The 21,518-nt window shown below is 37.7% G+C and overlaps 1 protein-coding gene across 3 annotated transcripts; it reads right to left on the bottom strand.

The window, feature by feature from the left end:
• Positions 1-877: 877 nt before the first annotated feature.
• Positions 878-21,467, bottom strand: NLRC4 (NLR family CARD domain containing 4). 3 transcript variants are annotated; one of them, XM_054820678.1, is made up of 10 exons: positions 20,671-21,467; positions 15,898-17,227; positions 14,089-14,146; positions 12,213-12,473; positions 9,097-11,088; positions 6,686-6,778; positions 5,750-5,920; positions 3,564-3,656; positions 3,059-3,226; positions 878-2,150 (listed from the first exon to the last, which is right to left on the bottom strand). In XM_054820678.1, coding segments are annotated over exons 3-10 (3,096 nt in total). In that variant the 5' UTR covers positions 14,090-14,146; positions 15,898-17,227; positions 20,671-21,467; the 3' UTR covers positions 878-1,833. The 3 variants fall into 3 exon arrangements, with proteins under 3 accessions (XP_054676653.1, XP_054676651.1, XP_054676652.1); XM_054820676.1 differs by having other exon boundaries at positions 15,727-17,227; XM_054820677.1 differs by having other exon boundaries at positions 15,723-17,227.
• Between the last annotated feature and the right edge of the window lie 51 nt (positions 21,468-21,518).

The raw sequence follows: 21,518 nt of genomic DNA on the forward strand, positions 1-21,518 counted from the left end.
ATCTATGTTTTGACATTTTAAGTATCTCATCAGCAAGTTTTTATCCCTAAGTTGTGAATGTGTAGCAATAGCATTATAACTCAGTTTGTTAATCATCAGGCCTTTAGGAAAGGAGGGGGAAGATTGTAACAACAAACCTAAAATTGTTCATGTTTACAGGCAGCACTACTGTGCTTACTACAAGCACGTACAAAATATAAAAGAATATGATCTAAGATATTGTGGAGGAAAACTGGGGAGAGCAACTGAGGGAATGTGAAAAATCAGCTTTATATATCCCTCAGGCTCCTTTGCTTTACAGGATGGAGAGGCGGACACTGCTGGTTAATTTTTCACTTTTAAAATATTTTGTAGAAGTACTGAAATGTGCTGGTTTAGTGAGGAAATCAGCATACCAAAATGTAGGCTTATTCACTGACTCCACTATCGAACAACTGGGGTCTGGTCTTATTATGCTTTTCTTCTAGTAGGACTGAGATTATCCACAGGCTACAACTGATTCCTCTTTAGAACTGTCTTCCAAAGGCTCAGTCACCCGGTTTGGAAAGTGGTTAAAACTTTGTTCTTTGGCTGCTTGCTCTTCCCCATCAACAGTCCTAACAAAGGCTTTTCCACTCCTTACCAAAAGTAAAGGATTCCTCCAAGGACTAGAGTTAATGGGATTTGTTTCTGATCTCACAAGACATGGAACACACTCCAGTTCTCTATACAACATAGTCTTCCACATTTCTAGTGCCTGATTTTCTATTGCTATGCACTATATGTATTTATTTACATCAGCACAAAGTGAGGGCAAAAGGTTGCCATTGCAAAGCGCTCTCTCTGAAAACATGATGTTCTGGGATAAAAGACAACACAACACATTGGGAAGAAGAGAATAGTCCTTTAATTACAATAATTAAATTATGCGTGGTTTTGTTAATTTTTTCATAGAAAACAGAAAAGTTTTCAGACTGGAAGAATAAGGCTGGATAGCATAACAGCCTAAAACCAAGTGAAGTCAGCAGTTCAATTTGATAGCACTGTCAAATCAAATTTGTACAGATTTGCCCCCAACTATCTCAGCAACATCATCTGCTCACTTCTGTGACTTCATGGACTTATTTTTCAGTTCTCTTTTCCTTTTCTCCACTGAAAAACTTTACATGTCCCATTTATGGCTTTAGGAAGGTGACTGCATCATGCTCGCATAATCCTTTGGTTTTTTGGCATAGCATCAGAAATAGGCCCTCATCTGGCTCTTATTTTCTCTCTAGGCCTTACCCAAATCTGCCTGCTCTACAGCTCAGGTTTCCAGCTTGGTTCTATTATGTCCGTTGGTGTATTATGTCTCTGCAATAAATTTTCCCGTAGTGTATTGTAGAGATGAAACTATACTGGAATTGCCCTGCCTCTGTGCTAGGTCAGACAACTATACTGTCTAACTGAAAAAAATCCATGGTAAAACACCCACACACACCTATCAAGCTGCAGCCTTTATTACCTTTTTGTTAAGAGCTTTCCCTAATCTACACAGTTAAACTTCAAAGCTAATAAAAATGATCTCATAGAAAGCACGCACAGATAAAGTGAACACTCCTTGAAACCACTTAAAGACTGAGAGTCATTATAGGTTGCAGGATTTGGGGCTAATGCAAGGTGATCTCTCTTTTACTTTCTTTTAACCTGTTTCTCCCAGAAGAGGACGTGATACTGTTCTCACTCCCGTCTCATGAGCAGACCAGGAGATCCAAATAACCCTAGAGCTGCAGATTCAATGTGTGGTTGCAGAGAAGAGCATTTCTCAAATGGGAAAGATTGTAAGTGAATGTCCACTGGGAAAGCTCGTTCTGTTTAAGAATGCACTAGCTGAAATTGTTTTCTGCAGTTTACTTTTGCACCATTAATAAGTCCAAGATCATGGCAATCAAACTTCCATCCAGTCACTTTAATCTCCTTTAAATAATTCAGTGTGGTTAGTACCTGACTTAATTTACAGACTAACAGTGATGCAGGCACCCAGTCCTGTTTGCTGCTGAAATCTACAGATACCAGCTTCTTGAGAGAGATCAGTGGCTGCATGAAGGAAAGCCAGCCATCGCTTGTCACACAGTTCATTGCCAAGTCCAAGTGCTGAAGGTTCTCTAGGTGTTCTTTCTCAAAAAAATTGCCTGTGAACATATAATTATTTATGGATTTATTTTTGCTTCAGGCCCCAATGAAGAGAATGATTCCTGTTCAGGATATTGAAGAATTGAATCTATTTTAATTCACTTGAACTTCTATGCTTAAAAAAATACCACCCTTAATAGAAACTAATTTAAACATGTGCTCGCATGTTACTTGTTTTCTTATTTAGAATGAAAAATGTAAAATATAGCAGCCACAGATCACGATTTTTTTATACCTAGACTTTTCTTCCTTGTTAAAACTTAACCTGCAGTATGTGGCATACAAGAAGATACTTGAAGTACTAATTACAGAAAGGTCATTAGCTCAAATGCGCCTATGGACTGCTGCTCATGATCACTCACACAAAAGCATTGCAAGATCAGGTTCATGAAAATTCTCATTCATTTTGACATTTCATTTCTACTGTATCCTCAGAAGGGGTGAGTGGTATGAATCCAGGTAGGTTTTACATCTCCCTGATCTTCAGCTATCTACCTTGATAGAAGTTATACTAGTATTTGCCTTTTCAATCTCTACTATTGACATACATTCTATAACAGATGTTATGTTAGTGGAAGATTTGATGTAAGAAGAGTCCACTTGTATTCCTGTCATGTTTATGGAGGAGATAATCAATCCATCAATCAGAAAAAATTGCCTCTAAAGGAGATGCTTCACCAGGAGTCTCCATTTGCCTGCAGTCTTCCTTGCACTACTTATGCAGGGAAAAATAGTCCTTGTTGAGTAGCAATGTGGCTCATTATACATATATATATATTTCATTTCCTACCCAGACTTGATGCTATTTCACTTACATTATTAAAACTTGCTGGGTTTACTGAACTGTTTTTGAGTTTTTCTGGGTTTTGTCCTTCATCTTTTGTTCTTCCACAGTACCTTTACTTACCTAGAATTCTGATCTCCACATCAGTGAGGTTCCATTTCCTCAATCCAAGTTTTGTCAGCTGTGGCATTGTTTCCAGTAGTTCTAACAATTTTGTTAGGCAAACCTTTATGTCATCTCCCCAGGGAAGCATCAGCACTTTCATCCCAGGTAGGACACTTAAGCCATCGACTAAATGAAAATAAGTGTAAATTTTTTGTTATAACAGCTCACTGTAAAATCACTTTAAAAAGTTAAAGCAAATCACATTCCAACAGTGAAGAAAATACTGGTAGGTTAAAGACTCCAAGACTGTTGCTTTGATAGCAAAAGCAAAGCAGCCAATTGCATAAAATATTCCTCACTCTAAAAAATTTCCATTCACTGAGAGGAAATGCTTCAGGATACCAATTATATCCTACCTAAAAATAAAAGAGGAAAGAATTATTGAAATTCTGTCTGGATAAGTCCTAGAACTGAAGCTCATTCCCAATTTAAATTATTTATCCAAAGAAATCTTCTGACTTACCAAGTCTGTGGATAGCATCTTTTCCTTTCTTTTCTAAGTAATTTTCCGACAAATCAAGTACATTCAGTTTTGGCAAATTACAAAGATTCTGAGCTATGGGAGGAAAAAAAGCTTGTTATGCATGTTTTCAGTGCAGCATGACTTGGCTTCTTTTGCACCTTTCTCAGCTTTGCATTTTAATGAACAGCAAGACAAGATTTTTAATAGCATCCGGGTTTTTCTCACTTTTCTGACGTCCCTCTGATGCAAACTGTGTTCTCTTGTTGTTAATTGTGTCTCCAGGAACTAATAAAATAAAGGATCTGGCCAGCCATAAGAGCTGGAGTAGTGGTTCTGCATAACTTATACTCTCTTGGCTAAATGGATCTTCAGTGGTGATGAGACAACTTTAAGATGTCTTTGCAACACTGAAGCAGGGCAAAGCTGTCTGATTACATGGGAGATTCTTGAAGCCCTGGAGACTTCAACCTCCTTCTTCACAAAGCTGTCAAGTTTTTTTGTTATGATATAAATATATATAGTTTACAGGATCAGAGAATTGTGGAAGAGTGTGGGACCAGATGGGACCTTAGAGTCTAAGCATCTGTAGCGGGGCAGGACATTGATGACCCTAGGCCATTTATGATACATATTTATCTGTTTTGCTCTTTGAAATTTTCCATATTCTCCCTAGGTGCTATTTTACCTTCCTGGCTTTAGAAAGTTTCTGCCAATATCCAATCTAAATATTCTTTGTTGCAAATTTAGCTACTTTCTTCTCCCAGTGGACAAAAAGAATGGTTGATTATCATCTCTGTGTAGCAATGTTTAAAGTTCATTAAAAAATTATCATATCTTTTTCAGACTTCTCTCGCAATCAAAACAAAACTATTCTTTGTAAGCCACATTTTCTTAACCTCTAGCAGTTCTTGGTGCTCTGTCTAGATTTCTCTATACCTTTCTTAGTTATGATACCAAGGTTAGGCACAGATTTGTTGCTCAGGACTCACCAGCACACGTTTTTTGCAATAGCATAATGATTCCAGTCTTCCACAGAAGAGTTCTGATTCTTTCCTGGTACACAGGTTAATCTCCATTCATGAAATTGATGTTTCATTCCCAGCTACAGCCCTTTACATCTGTCTTTACTGAATTCCTGACTGTTGTTTTTTGATCACCTCTTAAATAGATCCAATTTTATTTATGGTTTTGGATTCCAGCAGGGCTTGTAAGCCTTCCAAGCCAGTATCATCTGAAATTTTATAAGCGTATCCTCCATTCTGTCATTTAAGCCATCAGTTAAACTATTGTTTAGAACAAGGAAGGATTTAATTGATTGTATCAAAACATTCTCTCGCTTAGTGAAACGTTTGTGATAACTCTTTGAAAGTAATTTTTCAACCAGTTGTGCACCCATTTTATTTATATACATTTCATTAACTTCTTGTTAAGGATGTTGTATAGGGTAGCGTTAAAAATCTCATTTGAGTTAGGATAGATCCAGACTTATCTTTTCACAATCTTATTACCCTGTTCCCTGGAAAGGTTTGACATGATCACACTAACTTTTATGTCTATAATTTAAGTGCTTACAAAATGTTTGTGTGATAATCTGTCTCAGAATTTTTAATGTGAGGTTGACTTGCCTGTGATTTCCTCCTTTCAAGGAAAAGATACTGGATTCTCCACTTTCCTGCCTCCACAAATTTTCAGAGACAGTTATCTATGGTTCAACGATTCTTTCAGCTTGTTCCTTACATACTTAATTGTGAATTTCCCTAAGTTCTGCTAACCTGAGTTCACCTGTTTTAGTTAAATAATGTTTATTTATCCTTATTTGTACTACTGCAACCTTGTTAAAATTATTTGAGTAGGTCCCTGATCAGAATGAATCTTTTTGGCAATGATTGAAACAAAAACAATTTTGAAAACTAGTTTTGCTTGCATCATCCATTATTTGCTTTCCTATTTTGTTTGTTTACAGAACTATGCAACAGTTTATCTTTCTTTTTTATATAACCTTTATACTTAGGATTTATATAAAATCTTTATATAAAATTTCCTTACTGCATTTTACATCTCTGCTAACTGAAACTCATTGTGAACGTGTTTCTGATTTTATCCTTACACGCTTTTTTCTTCTGTTATAGAATTATGTTTTGATTTTCAAAACACACATATTCAGTTTGTAAAGTTACTATTCTTACCTAGAATTTCCACAGCATCACTCGAGATGCAGCAGTTGACTAGTTGGATTTCTTCAAGTTCACTTAGTTCATCAGAGATTGATCTTACAATGTAGGTTATGCCATCGCCAATAGCTGTCAAATGATTCATGTATAGTAAGCGTAGCTTTCTCAAATTTCTGACACCTTCAGCTAGGAATGGAATGGAAAAAAAAAAAGAAGGTCACATTGTTAGGTGTACTGTTTTGATATGTTTATAATGTCTTGATCACAGCAAACAGCTAGACAGAATTAGATGTTTACCGCCTGGCATAGTCATCTATATTTTGATGCCAAGAAATATATGAAAAGTTGTGTTTGGAAAAAAAAAAAAAGATAAACACAGACTCTTGTTCAGCTATTGTAATATATAATCAATATAAACTGCCCCTCAGCCAAGAGAAGGTAACTCATAGAAGATCAAATGTGATTTTCTTGTGGAACAAATTCATGGGAAGCATTGTTTTACCATGCCATCAAAGAGAGGATGGGTATACATATGGATTGCCATCTGGGTTGTGTGGCCCTAGCAAACATTATTCAAACTTTTCAACCTTGGTATCCAGTGACTGACCTTGCAGAAAGTCAGCAATAGGTCAGGGAAGGGAACTATATCTCCTTTGCAACCGCCTGACTTGCAGTTCATGCAGATTAGCCAGTCCTGGGATCAGTATGTCAGATCTGTTTGACTACAGTATGCATAACTAACTTGAAAGGAGCACACTAATACTTTGTGACAATCAGGATAGAGAACATATCAAAACTTCAATGCAAATATATAAGAAATTACTTCTTTAAATTGGATGATAGGGTTTTCAAGTGCTAATAGTGTACAAACTTCAGACCAATGTGTTAAAACATTCACATTCTCAGCACTATAGACTTGATTATGGTGTGAAATAGGAGAGAGGAAATTACCTAATTTTTTTGCATCACCTTCATCCATACTTATGTTGTCCAGTACAAGCCCTTCAGTATTCACAAGTTTCTTTATTCCATCAATAAGTCCACCTGCCAAAAAACCCCCCCATAGATGTATAGAACATGTTAATTTAATACGGGAACAAATTCATTTGTAGAACAGATACACTTCAGTGATATTAGGTTCTTGTGAAAAATAAGTAATAGTTTTGTGTGAAAATATGAACATCTGAAAGGGATGACCCAGGGAGAATATGAGAGAGATCTACAAAATAATGAGTGCATGGAAAAGGTTGGGTAGAGACTGACTGTTTGGTTTTTTTCCTTCCAGTACAAGAACAAGAGGCCACCAATTGAAACTAGTCCAAAATAAACATTAAGGACATAGTACTTCACAGCTTTTGCCAAAGGATGCTGCAGAGGCAGTAAGTTTACATGGGTTCAAAGCAAAGACAGACAAGGACTAGCAGGACCCTTTGGGGAGGTCACTGAATAAACAAATCATAAGCACAGGAAACTTCTCTGAGCTTAAAACAGAGGCTGTGAGATTATTAAGAAGAAAGTATTATAGATTCTTCTCTTCCTTAGACATCCACTTATAGGTGCTATTGGAGACAATGAACCAAGGTAGATGGATCCTTCCTCTGAATCAGTATGGCTGTTGTCACTATATTCTTATGCTATTCTCCTTAACAATCTTGGCATATCTGTGCACATAGGAAAGAGAATTTTTTTTTTATTTAATATGTAGTTCCAGAATAATCTTGAGATTATATGTCATAGAATGATTAAAAAGTTCAAGTTAGGACTTCTGAGGTCATCTAGTTCGATTTCCTGCTCAAAGCAGGGCTGGTTTTAAAGTTAGATGAGGTTGCTCGGGGCCTTGTCCAGCCAAGTTTTGAAAATGTCTGAGGATAGTGATTGAATGACCTCCAGATCCCTGTTTCAACACTTGACCACCCTCCTGTTAAAAACTAGTTTACATCCAATTGAACTTCCCTTGTTACAAACTCAAAATTGTTGACTCTTGTCCTTTAGTTGTGCACCTCTGAAAGGCTCCATCTTTTCTATAACACTCTTAAGGTAATGGAAGACTGCTGTTAGTTTCCCTGGTAGCCTTTTCTACTCTGGGCAAACCATGCCCAGTTCTCTTGGATTCTCCTTATATATTAAGTATACCAGCTCCCTGGCCACATTAGTGGCCCTCCATTGGACTCTAACCAGACTGTTACTGTCTCTTTTATACTGGGCAGCCTGAAACTGCACATAATACTCCAGATTGGCCAGAAGAGCAGAATAGAAGGGAATAACCACTTCCCTAGGTACAGTATTGCTAATGCAGTCCACTATGTGCTTAGTCTTTATCACTGCAAGATACCTCACCACTGCAAGAGCGGTTTGCTGGCTCATGATAACCTGTCTCTGTGATTTGGTATCATCAGTACTTGTGTATGTTTCTCAGGGCAAGATACATTCATGGATGGTTTGAGTGATGAAAAGCTCAGAGCCCAGTGCCCTGCTCTAACAATCGTGTGGAAGGATCCTGTATGCATATGACTCACAATGTAAGGAAATACATGTCCCTCATCCTTGCAGAATCCTTCACCTCAGGCACATCTGGAGCATACTATGCTATAGTTACTACACTCTTCTTTATTATGCCATTGTAATTTTAAGAGAAAACAATTATTTGAGCTAGAAGCATTTAATTAATTATTGGAATGACTTATCAAAAGATACTGCAGATTTTCCATCATATTAGGTAGTAACATCAGTACTAGACTTCTTTAAAAGAAATGCTTACTCAGAAATTATGACAGGGATGTAGGAAGCAATTTCTATCCAATGTTACAGGTCTAGATCAGGCTACAACACTCTCATTTGGTTGCCAAAAAACATATGCATCTGTTGTGAAAACTAAGTTAAAGCGATGGTATGCTCTATCCCATGGCACTTACAAAGTTTAGGTAGCGTATACACATTATCTCATTTACTGTGGATTATTTACACCAGAGTTGTTACAATTTTTCTCCCATCTAGTATTTTATTAAAACCAGATTTTTTAATATATTGTGTACCAAGAACCAAGAATATGATGGAATAGCAACTTAGAAGAACTCAAAGACCTTTGTGTAGCAAGAGCCAAGTATATAATTAAATGGGAACTTACTGGAATTCAAAGGCCAGACCTGACTTACACAACTAAATAACTTACGTAAATTTACATAACTGAGTAGACTGCAGTCACTTTCACCGTGAATACAGAATTGCATTCTAGCGATATAACATTTCCCAAACTAATCAAAACCAGGCATCTTCCATATACAAGGCAGCCATGAGCCACTTTGCTTTACCTTCTCATGCACATTTATCTAAAAGAGCTCATTTACTGCCAGTAAATACTTTACCTTCTAGATTTTCACTTTGCAGATCCCTTACATGTAAGGTTTTCAGCTTTGTCATTGTTGTGATCTGTTGCTCATCTTCTACAGTAAGAGGTGTGGACTCCACAGTAAGATCTTGTAAGTTTTTACAGGTTTCAAGGACTTCGTTCAGTGTTCCCGTGATACCAGCACTATTGCTGATGCACAGCTTGAGGCTTGCAGCAGAGCAACATATTTTGCCCAGATATTTAATATCACGTTTCTTTAACTTGTTGAAATCTTGCAGTGTAATTTCTAAAGATCTGAGACTCTGGTTCCAGTTGAAGAATAAGGAGACGGCCTTTTCAGGAATGTAAGTTTTAAGTGAACTAATTTGAACATCTTCCACATTCTCATCATCTATTTCCTTACTTGGTGTGTAATTTCCAAAAAAATCTAACTTAACGAGTCCTAGTACACTAACACAATTTGGTAAGTATCTAAAAAAATCAGAGAAATAAATTGGGATATTTTGAGTATTAATGTAAATACTTTTATCACAAAAAACCTCTTCAAAATCTTGGCTCAGTGCTGATTTTGAAGAACTTTCATAAAAGAAATTAATGACACAGTCTGCAAAAATATCCTTGTTAGTTTTATTTAAATCTTCCTTTTCTGTTATATTGTCTGATGGTTTTGTGTATTTGCTTTCCAAAGCCAGATTCTTTAATGAAAACAGTTGAGAAATATTTCTATGCTGATCAATTCTTTTCAATAAGTCCAAAATTATTCTAGTGGCATCTAGAGAGGATCCACAAGTGTAGAGAAGCAAATTGAAATAAGTATCAGTAATATCTGAAATAGTATTAATTTTCTGTAGATAGCTATACCCTTTCTTCACCTCTGCTTCTTGGCAGGATGTCAGTAGTTTGCAAAGTTGTCTGCCTGCAGTGTATTCCTGAAATGATTTATGGAAGAATCGATATGTTGGCTTTAGTCTTTGAGCTGTGTATTTATTCAGAAGACCTGAAGCTAGCAGGACTTCTTCTTTTACATCAACTAAATCCTCAGACTGAAAATCAAATCTTTGATCAAATATTCCATCTAAAGCTAGGTCTCCACAATGATTTATGCTCAGCATAATATGATTTTCTGTTATTTCTTTTGTTTTGTACCTGTTTTTCTCCACCATCAAGTCATACAAAGTAGAGAAAAGTAGAGTCTGGGTGCTTGGATGAAAATTACTTTCACCCATTTGGATGGCACAAGCAATGATGACAAAGAGTGGAGTCTTCATAAGGCTCTTCATGGAAGTGGCCTCTTTAAGCTGGTTTAACAGACCGTCAGCCAGCTTACTTGTCAAGACATTTTTAATGAGCTTCTTGCAACTGTCCTCCGATAGATCTCCTATTTCAGCAATCAGTGACCCAAACTGTCTGATTTTATGGATAGACTCAGTCCTGGTAGCAATAATGACCATGTTCTTGAATTTGTGGTTTTCTTTAATCATTGCTTCTATCTCTGGACAGTTTTGGGGGTTAAATTCATCATATCCATCTAACAGGAAAAGGACTCTTTGTCTTTGTGCTAGGAGCATTTTCATGAAATCTTGTTTGCAGATGGGGTATTGTTCAAAAAGAAGCTGATCACAGACAGTCTCATATATTCCACCTCTTGTGCTAGTCAGGCTGATAAAGAAAACAAATTGGATTTTTTTCAAAGCAGAGCAATTGTCAGAAGCCCAGAGTACAGCAATTCTTTTTAGAAGAGTTGTTTTTCCTTTGCCAGCTTCTCCTTCTATAATGCAGGGATTTTTCAGTTCCTCCAGAAGGACATTTAGCGTCAGCTGCCCTTTCCTGCTATTATGTATGTCTTTTTTCCACAGCAAGACATCAGTATAGGCAGTTCCCAAATCAAAAATTATGTCAATATCACTACCCAGAGGATGATATTTTTGAAAAGCTGAAGACAGATACACATACTTTAAATCCTGAATCAAGTAATTTAATTTATCTTGTTCCACTTGCCCAGTAGTACCTAAGGCAAAGAGATCATGTATCAGTGAATTAAATAGTCAATGAGTTTGTCACTTAAAATTTTACTACTTTTGGAAGAACTGTCTGAATGTGATGCTGAGAGTATGAGGTTTTATGTAGTAAGTTTTTAATATGGAAAGACAGCATTTATATATGCATGAAAGGTATTACAGTATTAAGAAAGAGATTTGTAAATCAGTAACAATTTTTGACAGTTGGGCCAAATAAACTTCTAATCTATTTAATTTTTTAAACTATGTCTTTTGCATTGTTGTTACTTCTGGTTAGTCTAATAGTTGCTTTCATATAGTTTGGAGGTGAGCTTATTTGAACCTTCCACCATAGACATAATAAAATGTAGTAACATCTAGAAAACCTGAAGCTTATAAAAAACAGCTCCTAAAGGGAGTCCTGGAAGATTTGTATGCACTGCTTTTTAAAGCACATGTATATAGCCTAAGGGACAGGGCTGACTCAGACACGTATCTCAAGATCAGACATTTGAAGCAGGTGGAGTAAAGAAGCACAGTCCCCCAAACTGAAGGAAATCAGGGAAACGTATTTTAGGGAAATGTTTCGGTGCCAAATGTCATGCCTCTCTGGGATTGCCGAAAGATTAGTCTCAGTGCGTGCACCGCATTCATACAGTAAGATAGTCCTTTAACAACTTAACCAACTTGCAGCCTATGCGCAAGTAGTTTCAGATTCCAGGGAAGAGGTTTATATTTGAAAAACTCATTACATATTCCCATTAAATTTTATATGAATTTTGTCCATAGAATTGATCAGTGTTCAGCTCACCCACAACTCATCATAAACAAGTGATAGGATGTGTTTAACTGTCTGAACTTCAGCTACCTGATCACAGATGATTTTCACCCTTTCAGAATTTTTCACTGGATTTGGATTTCCCCTCTTTGTCTTAACATTTGTAAAATTTATTAGTGTTCACTGTCTTATTCTTTCAGATGAAACAATTCAGACCATACAAATCAAATTAGAGTTTACTTAACTACAGAATTATAATACTATTGTAAATATGAGTGCATCACAAGTTTTTCATGGTTCTTTCTATAATAATTTAACTCCTGACTAGCAGACAAAAATATAACCAGTAATACTTACAATATCCTTGCAGGTCACGAAAGAGAAAAGGGTTGTGTTTCTCAAGTGACTTAACCAAAATATTGCAGGCTTCTGAACCTTTATTCAAAATCATGTAAATCATCATTCTTGAGGCTTCTTGTTCAACCTTTTCACAGGCAATGGTATTCACTTCTTCACAAGACATGACATTGCAGGCCAGAAGGTCATCTGCTATTTGCTTCACAGTGATCATTCCCATTCTTTGAATGAGATGTACTCTGTTGCTTTCTATAAATTCCACTGACAAGAGAGAATTCAATTTCTTAGAGTAAGTCGAGCTCATACAGTAGCTGACACATAAACTGTCTTTCAGTATTCAAGGCACTCTTTTGTAATGCACTGAGTGGCTAATATCTACACAGGTGCAAAGCGTTTCAGGAACTGGTGAGTTCTTAGCAGGAATGCAGACAAGTTTATAAAAGTTTATGTGACTGGATAGGAGTTTTCAGGTGAAAAAAGATGCAGTATGGAATGTATCAGTCTGGGTATGAAAGTCACATGATAGCCTGAGATGTTGGCCACCATCGCAGAAACATATTAAAAGTTTCAGTGGAAATTGGTTTTGAAAATTATATTATTTACTGATATGTCTAAATATGAGTTCTTGTTTCTGGATCTGCATTTGAAAATCTTGGCAAGTTCATGCAGGTCATGACAAATGTAATTTGATTCTTCAAACAAAACCTGTATGAAGACCTTAAACGTTATTACACTCATTTTAAGATTACAAAAGTCAAATGAGTTACGCTTAATGCCCAAGCTCATAGGCAGTCCTGAACACATTCCAGGGTGAAAACATCCCCAAACAGGCTTCTGTACTCTGTGGTTGGGATGGCTAAGAATCAGTGTTGGGGCACGGAAGCACTCCTAACTGGAAGGAATATATATATATATATATATGATATTTATCTATGTGTAGCTTGGAGAAACACACAGATTCTCAGCTCCCAACTTAGCCAAGAAGTGCCTATATCTTGCCAAAATTATTTTTCAATAGCCAGCTGAAGGTAGTTAACAGCATTGTGCAGGCAGTAAGGAGTTAAAAGAAAGGTGTGACAGTAATAAGGTGGGGCTCTGGCCTGATGTTGGTAATTTGGGGTCATTAGCCCCATTTCAGTTGGGCAGCTCTGTTCTCTTTCCTTCCACAAAATCCAAAAGATGTTTGAGATATAATAGTAATAACTAGGGTAGTCATGGGAATGTCTTTTGTGGGAAGATGTGTACGGGCCACAAGCATTTCTCCAGAAAAAGCTACATTTGGAGAATTTTATGGTTTTTTGCAAATTTGCAATTTCATTGTGTGGAATTTTAAAATAAATGTTGGGGGCATTGATTTACCTGCACATGTCAAAATAAAACTGGATTATCATTCCTCTAAGTTTCTTAGACCTTGAATATTACAGTAAATAAGACTTTTTTTGGGAATAATTTTATAAAACTTAAGCTTCTGTATAATTGTAGGGGAAAGGGAGAAGGTGGTCTTTACAAGTCTGAAGTAATCTGCAATATTTTGGAATAAACTGTAGAAATTACTATAAGATAGCTAACACAAGAACTATCCACTTCAGAAAATCTTTTGTCAGAAAAAATTATTAATCCAAAATTTTCTGTCCGTAATATGTTGAAATAGAGATGTTTTATAAAAATTCTCCGTAAAGGCTACCTTTAAAACACATTTTAGAGCAAGACTTTTTACAATATTAATAAATAGCCAGATTATATAACTAGAACATGAATGTAGCAATTGTGTATTGGGTTTTGAAAAGGCATTTTCTTTTTAAGGTTATTTGATTTTTTTTAATTGCTATTTATATCAAACATTAAACATAAATAAACTGTAGTTTATAAATCTTACTTGTTCAGACTGAAAGTTTCAATGCTTGAACTGTGGAACAGTGAATCTAATATGCAAACTGAAAAAACAAAGCAAAAGAAAAGATTGAATACTCCAGATATTACTGTCATTTTCCTAGACCAGAAAAAAATTACCTTTTGTGAAATGCTGATATGAAACTAGTCAGATATAACAGTATTCTGTCTAGGCGAATTGACTACCATTACTTTGATTTGATATCTTGTATATATATTTCAAAACTTTAAAGCATGTTTCAAATCAATAAGCAGGAAATACTGATTTAAGCAAGTGATTTTACTGTTCTGTGCTTCAATTCCTAAGAAACAGATCATTCTCAAAGACCAGCATAATAATTAAAATATAACCTTTAAAGTAAATTTGGTCATTATTTTTGACAACCAAAAAGATACAGTTCATTTTTCACATTGTTTCAGTTAATGTTTCACATAGTTTCATATTGTAATACATATATGCAGATTCTTATTTTTTACATTTTTATCATTAAGGATAGTGACTGATGCATATGTTATTTGTTTGTTTTCACTTTGAATGATACCAAGATAAATTTGGATGGAAACGGTAATTAAGGTAATAGCATACCAACCCAAAATTTAAATTCATGTATTCATTACATAAAACTAAATAAAGGTACCTTAAATAAAATTACTTTTAATAGATACAACTAAGAAAATAAAGTACACTTGTGATAATATGTAGGAGGTCAAATTAAAGGTCTGTCCAGCTCAGTATCCCATCTCCAGCAGTGCCGCCTTTAAATGTTCTGCTCCTTGGGATCTTTTCCATTTCCATTATATTCTTTTTGAGATGGAATGCTAGAGCAGACCACGGTATTAAAATACCATATGGCTTTATGGATGGACACAGTGCCACAATAATGTTCTCTCTTTCATTCTTTTTCTGACAATTCCTTCCATTTGCTTTTACTGAGCAGTGAGCAGATATTTTCATAAAGCTATCAATTTTAACCCCCAGCTCTCATTTGTAAATGTTTATCACCGTTCTCATGTAAGCAAAATCACAATTTTTAAGAGTAACTTAGCAATATACTGAATGAAAAATACTGTTTGCTTAGACAGAGGGGTTTTTAATCCTTAAAATACTCAAATATCATGTGTAGAAACACAGCCTATCGACATTAACCCTCTCTAAGCCAAAACTTAAATATTCTAAAACTTCTAGAATCTGCAATAGTCTCTAGTATTATCAGCTTTACTTACTCATAATCTCATAGTTTGTAGCACAGTAAATAGCATATTAATAGTTAGTAGTAATTAATAATTGCTAGTATACTAGATTACTACTTAGTCATAAGTTTTGGAAAACTATTCTGGCTTTACAGTGCTGAAAGACTAATTTGAACTTGCTCCTGTAAAAAGTATCACCTTAAATAATACAACTTTTCTAATAGTTTTTCTAGGCAAATGCACACAGGCTTTTCTATTTTGCTTAAAGAAATAGTTAATATAAATAGTTGCAAATTCCCCACTGCCAAAGGCACGTAAGGCTTCTTAAAAGAAAAAAAATCATAGCAAAATGAAGTTAAAACATCTCTGAACTTTCTTCTTCACAAATATTCAAGAAGTAAGGTAGTGGTAAGAAAGAAAGCAGTTTACCCACACCAGCATGCTCTTAAATTAAAAAGATTCTGTAAGCAGTAAAATGTCGCAGTGCGTGTCAAAAACTGACTCCATATTATCTGTAGGTTCCTTCTCTGCAAGTTTCCTCCTTGAACAATTACATAATATCTTGTTTGCTTAAACAGTATGTTGTGCAATACCTTTCTCTTACCAGAAACATAGGGAACTGTTTCTTGATGTAAAGCAAGTTCCGGTTCATAAGTATTTGAAATTTTAAGATACAGCAGTTACCAAAAACCTAGCCTTCAGTCCAGGGTTAATGGTCAAGTTAGTAAATTTTTCTGCTACCAGTAGATGTATCAGTATCTACGACGCATTTACTTCATTCACTCTTTAATGGTTTCATTGAAAGACAGTAACTTTAATTCATGAGTAAGATGTTCACTGTGGGACTCTGGGACGTGTAGAGTAAATCATGGAGTCTTGCTGTTCCAGGAAGCGAGGGCTCAGGGCTTTCCTCACTAATGAGAGCAGCACTGACGCACGCAACTAGATACACTGAGGCAGGGACAAAAAGAGGGTCTAACAACCCTAAACGCAAATGCAAAAGCCATTTCAAAGTGGACGATTTATACTATCAGCATAAAGATTAGCCTGATCTGATAATACTCTGAGACATTAGGAATAAAACTCCCCAGCAACTCTGTCTACTTCCCCTGTCACAGCAGTTGGCTCCAGACTTAAGATGATTCTTAACATCAATGATTCTGACTAACCTTTTCACACAGTAAATATTACAAAATGTTCCAGTAAATTCACACGCTGCATGATTCTTGCATTTATAAAATTAAAATTAAACAGGAGCCCTTCCTAAGATAACCGTTTGCAAATAGATTGTATTTGTGGTTGTCCAACAAGGCAGCTGTATGCAGCATGGCTTTCTACAGCCTTTTTGAACACTTCTTCCCTTTTTTCCTTTCCCGGACTACTATATAGTAAGCCAGAGGGCAAGCAGATTGCCCCACTGGTAGTAGGAGCAAAACCAGCACTTGGAAACAGTTAAGATACAGGGAAGGGTGGTTTCTGAAGTTCACAGAAAGGGAAAATGCATAAAATGCCGAGAAATCTAGTAGCAGCATCTGGGTGAAACAGGTTACTCGACTGGTTTGGAACGCTTGTTTTCTGAATCCCGCCCTGAACCGAAACCCTGGGCAAGGTCTGATCCGGCAAAAGCAGTGCTAGAGTGCCCTCCGCTGGCACCGCCCAAGGCAACGTGCAGAGTCTGAAGGGGAAGGGAAGGGGGCTGAAAGGAGGGGGAAAACAGCCAAAATCTTAATATTTGAACAAATGCTGAGAAAAATCCAGAGTGCCTGGATCAGGTGTGTTTCTCAATCATTCTCTGTTCTTGTATGACAGGGCGTCAGGAGGAGCAACTCTTGAAAATCTGCTTATTTTAGATAAGCATGGGCAGAATGTCTTTGTCTCCTTCAGCACCTCTTCTATGTGAAATTCCATTTGGATCTCCACTGGTGAAAAAGTCCCTAGGAAAAGAAATAATTAAAACAAGTTTAATTCTGTTATCAAAATCATGTTTAAAAAGAAGATAGTGAATGATAAAAAACGTCTATAAATAGTCTACTGAAAAACAGAGAAATAGAATTACTTGTTCATGTTCATAGAGAGATCATAGTCAGAATCATAGACAATGAGAAAATATGGAAAATGTTTCCAGATAGCGAACAAGATCTCTTCTTTGCTAGGCATGCTTAGCAGGAGTGTGTCCAAAGAAGGGCAACAAAGCTGGTGAAAGGTCTTAGAGCACAAGTCTTATGAGGAGCAGCTGAGAGAACTGGGGTCATTTAGCCTGGAGAAGAGGAGGCTGCAGGGAGACCTTATTGCTCTCTGCAACTACCTGAGAGGAGGTTGTAGCCAGGTGGGTGTTGGTCTCTTCTCCCAAGTAACAAGCGATAGGACAAGAAGAAACGGCCTCAAGTTGTGCCAGAGGAGGTTTAGATTGGACACTAGGAAAAAATTCTTCACCAAAAGGGTTGTCAATCATTGGAACAGGCTGCTCAGGGAAATGGTTGAGTCACCATCCCTGGAGGTATTTAAAAGACGTGTAGATGTGGTGCTTAGGGACATGGTTTAGTGGTGGACTTGGCAGTCCTAGGTTAACAGTTGGACTTGATGATCCTAAAGGTCTTTTCCAACCTAAATGACTCTTTGATTCTATGATTCCATGATTCTAAATTTGTCCAGAACCAGATGTGTGGTTCTGTGGAGGGCACAGCTTCCAGAAGCATCCAAGATATCCCAGCAACACAATCATAACACTGTAGGTAAATAGAATCATAGAATATCTCGAGTTGGAAGGGACCCATAAGGATGATCAAGTTCAAGTCCCTCCTCCTTGCAGGAATACCTACAAATAAAGCATATTACTAAGTGCATCATCCAAAAGCTCCTTGAACTCTGACAGGCTGGCTGTAACAGAGTAAAGAGGAAGAGACACCAGAAATTGAAGGAAGCCTATTGCAAAGGTCTTGTAACAACCAAGTTCCAAATAATAGTTAAGAAAATGAGTTACACCTACCAGATATTGCACAACTTTTTAAAGGGGAAATCAAATTACACAAATATCTGTAGAGCCATTTTGTATTATCAATCCGATTTTCCATTAAAAAATACGTTACATACAATTATAGATATTTTTTTCCTGCTGCTGCAAGGAAACTGATAATCACTTTAAAATGTCCACAGACAACCTGAACCTAAGTTATATTTTATATAAATGCAAACTTCAGTTATGGTTGGATATGGCAAAGTAGGAGCTTTGCAGTCATGCTCTCTCCATAAAAATTAGATTGGCTTTTACTTGTTCAAAATTATTTGAGATGGAACCTTTAATGGGATATATATGAGAAAGGAGGTTCCTTCTCCAAATCAAACCACTCCTCTAACACAATTTCTGTCCTGTAACTTTTTCAATTTAAAACACATACATATTTATACTCCATGGCATTTAACGAGTTCTATGTATGAAGTAGAATTAAATATATGTGGCATGAATACCAAATTGAAGCCTGTTTTCCTGAGATGTCAGGAAAAAAAAGTCCTCTGAGAACAAACATGTTTGTATTCAGCAGGGAGCAGGGGGAAGGAGCTAATGGCTAAGCCTAAGCAGGGTTATCTGAGACCTTGTCTGTTAAATCTAGTAGCCATTGAATGCATAAAAAGCGAGATCCAGGTTCCTGATTCTTCAAAGCACAGACAGAGCCATTGTGCTTGTCCTCTTATTATAACAGGGACTGGCAACAGCATCTCAATCATATTATTTTACAACTTCTGTAGTACTACATTGGTCTCTGCAGGTACGTCAAAACCATGCTTCACAGCACTGTCATTGACCAGGTCATGAACAGACCATTTGGTGATACTTTGCAGTTTATCAGACTGGAAGCATTTCTTTGCCAAGAGGGTGGTCACACACTGGAAGAGGCTTTCTAGAGAGGTGGTTGATGCCCAGAGCCTGTCAGTGTTTCAAAGGCATTTGGACAATGCCCTTAATACCATGCTTTAACTTGGTCAGCCCTGAAGTGGTCAGGCAGTTGGACTAGATGATCATTGTAGGTCCCTTCTAACTGAAATCTATTCTATTCAACCACAATTGCTGCTAGCAAGGCCTGGTAAAGGGGCTTAGATGCAGCAGCTTAAACAGTGGGAGAAGTTTTGGGATATGCTAATACATTTTAATTATGAACTAAAAAGGCAGCCATTCTGGAGCGTACACAATGTGCTGCATTCCATGTCTGATTGTTTGCTGGTTTTGGCTGGGACAGAGTTAATTTTCTTCATAGTAGCTGGTACACGGTTGTTTTGGATTTGTGCTGAAAACAGTGCTGATAACACAGGGATGTTTTCGTTACTGCTGAGCAGTGCTCACACAGAGCCAAGGGCTTTGCTGCCTCTCACCCCACCCCACCAGTGAGTAGGCTGGGGGTGCACAAGCAGTTGGGAGGGGACGCAGCTGGGACAGCTGACCTCAACTGACCAGAGGGGTATTCCATACCATATGATGTCATGCTCAGCATATAAAGCTGGGGGAAGAAGGAAGGAGGAGACATTCTTTGTCTTCCCAAGTCACCGTTATGCATGATGGAGCCCTGCTTTCCTGGGGATGGCTGAACACCTGCCAGCAATGGGAAGCTCGGAATGAATTCCTTGCTTTGCTTTGTTTGCATGCTCAGCTTCTGCTTTAGCTATTAAACTGTCTTTACCTCAACCCATGAGTTTTCTCACTTTCACTCTTCCAATTCTCTCCCCATCCCACTGGGGACGGGGAGTGAGCAAGCAGCTGTGTGGTGCTTAGTTGCTGGCTGGTGCAAAACCATGACAGATTGTTACTTTGCCAGATTTCCTTCTAGCCAAGGGAATTGCAGGGCAGCCATCCACATACCTGAGAACTGCAGGGGACTACCAAGGATACCACTAACATACCAAGACCACATGTAGCTTAAAAAATACCATGAAAACTGCATATAGATACTGAGAGGGAACAAATCCAAAAGAATGGGAGAGAAAAAAAAGGATGTAGGGTAATAGAATAGATTTAGGATTGTATATGGAAAACAATTAGCAAAAGGGTTGCACATGACCATGATGATACTGGGAGGTGGAGCCATATAAAATATTGCTGGATAGTAAAGATGGGAGACAAATCCTTCTGAACAGTCAAAAGGCAGGATGCATTTTTTCATACCCATCATGGAAGGAAAATAATTGGGATAATGCTTTTATTCAATAAATAAATAAAAAAATCCATTGTTATATTTGAAAGGCCAAATACTGAATTTGTATTCAGTACAATATTGAAAGTTCAAAATACTATTTTTAGCAGTATGCAAGAAACAGATTACATTAAGTCAGGCAGCATATAGAAAGGCATGAAGAAAATATCTCACTATGAAATGGGAAGCAGACTTACAATTGAACATGGTAACAGGCAGATGGTAGGTGGGGGCAGGCAGAGGGCATCGTTCATGTGGATGAACAACTTGTAGAAGAAAACCACTGCAGATGGTGGTGAGGGGGTGAAGCTGTAGTCCCAGGGTGCTGCAGATGCTGAATTTCTGCTGTCAGCCTTCAGATCAGTTCTGGGAGCTCAGAGTGGGCTAAAACATCTGGCCTCCTGTCTTGAACACTACCCATCGTGACAACGACAGCTCTTGCACAGAAACCCCCAGCCTAGTCAGAGCTGCCCTGGCTCTCCAGAGCCTCTAGAAAAAGGAGGCTGTTTCTCATCATTTGACGGGTCTTGCCAGCCCACCTTCCACGAGAAGCACTTGATGGAGGAATACTTTTTTTTTGGGAGGGGTGGGTGTTTAAAATAGTGAATTTCCTGGGGCTGCCTTTTGGCATGGCATTAAAGTACTGCACCGACCCGGTACACTCGTCACCCACAGGCCTCAGAACGTAAACGTCACAAGGCACTAGCAAGGGGGCACGTTCAGGAGCCGGCAACAGGCGGGGACTGACCCCTGGGCTGCGGCTACAGCCCCAACCCACCACCGCATCATTCGCGCAGTCCTTGTGTGCGATGCTAACGGCACCGCAGGCAATCCCGCCGCCGGGCGGGCCGCCCGTAAAGGCGCAGAGAAGAGACGCCACTGGAGGCTGTAAGCCGGACGATGACGCAGAGCCGGGTGACAACGTCAGCTCTTGTAAGGGAAAGGGACAACGCGACAGCGCCCAACAACCTACTGCCTTCACCCTCCCCCCGTCAGATCGTGCCACATCCAATCAAGAGGAGCTTTATACCGGAGTCGAAGTGAC

This window comes from Grus americana, chromosome 3, assembly GCF_028858705.1.
Source record: "Grus americana isolate bGruAme1 chromosome 3, bGruAme1.mat, whole genome shotgun sequence".
NCBI lineage: Eukaryota > Metazoa > Chordata > Aves > Gruiformes > Gruidae > Grus > Grus americana.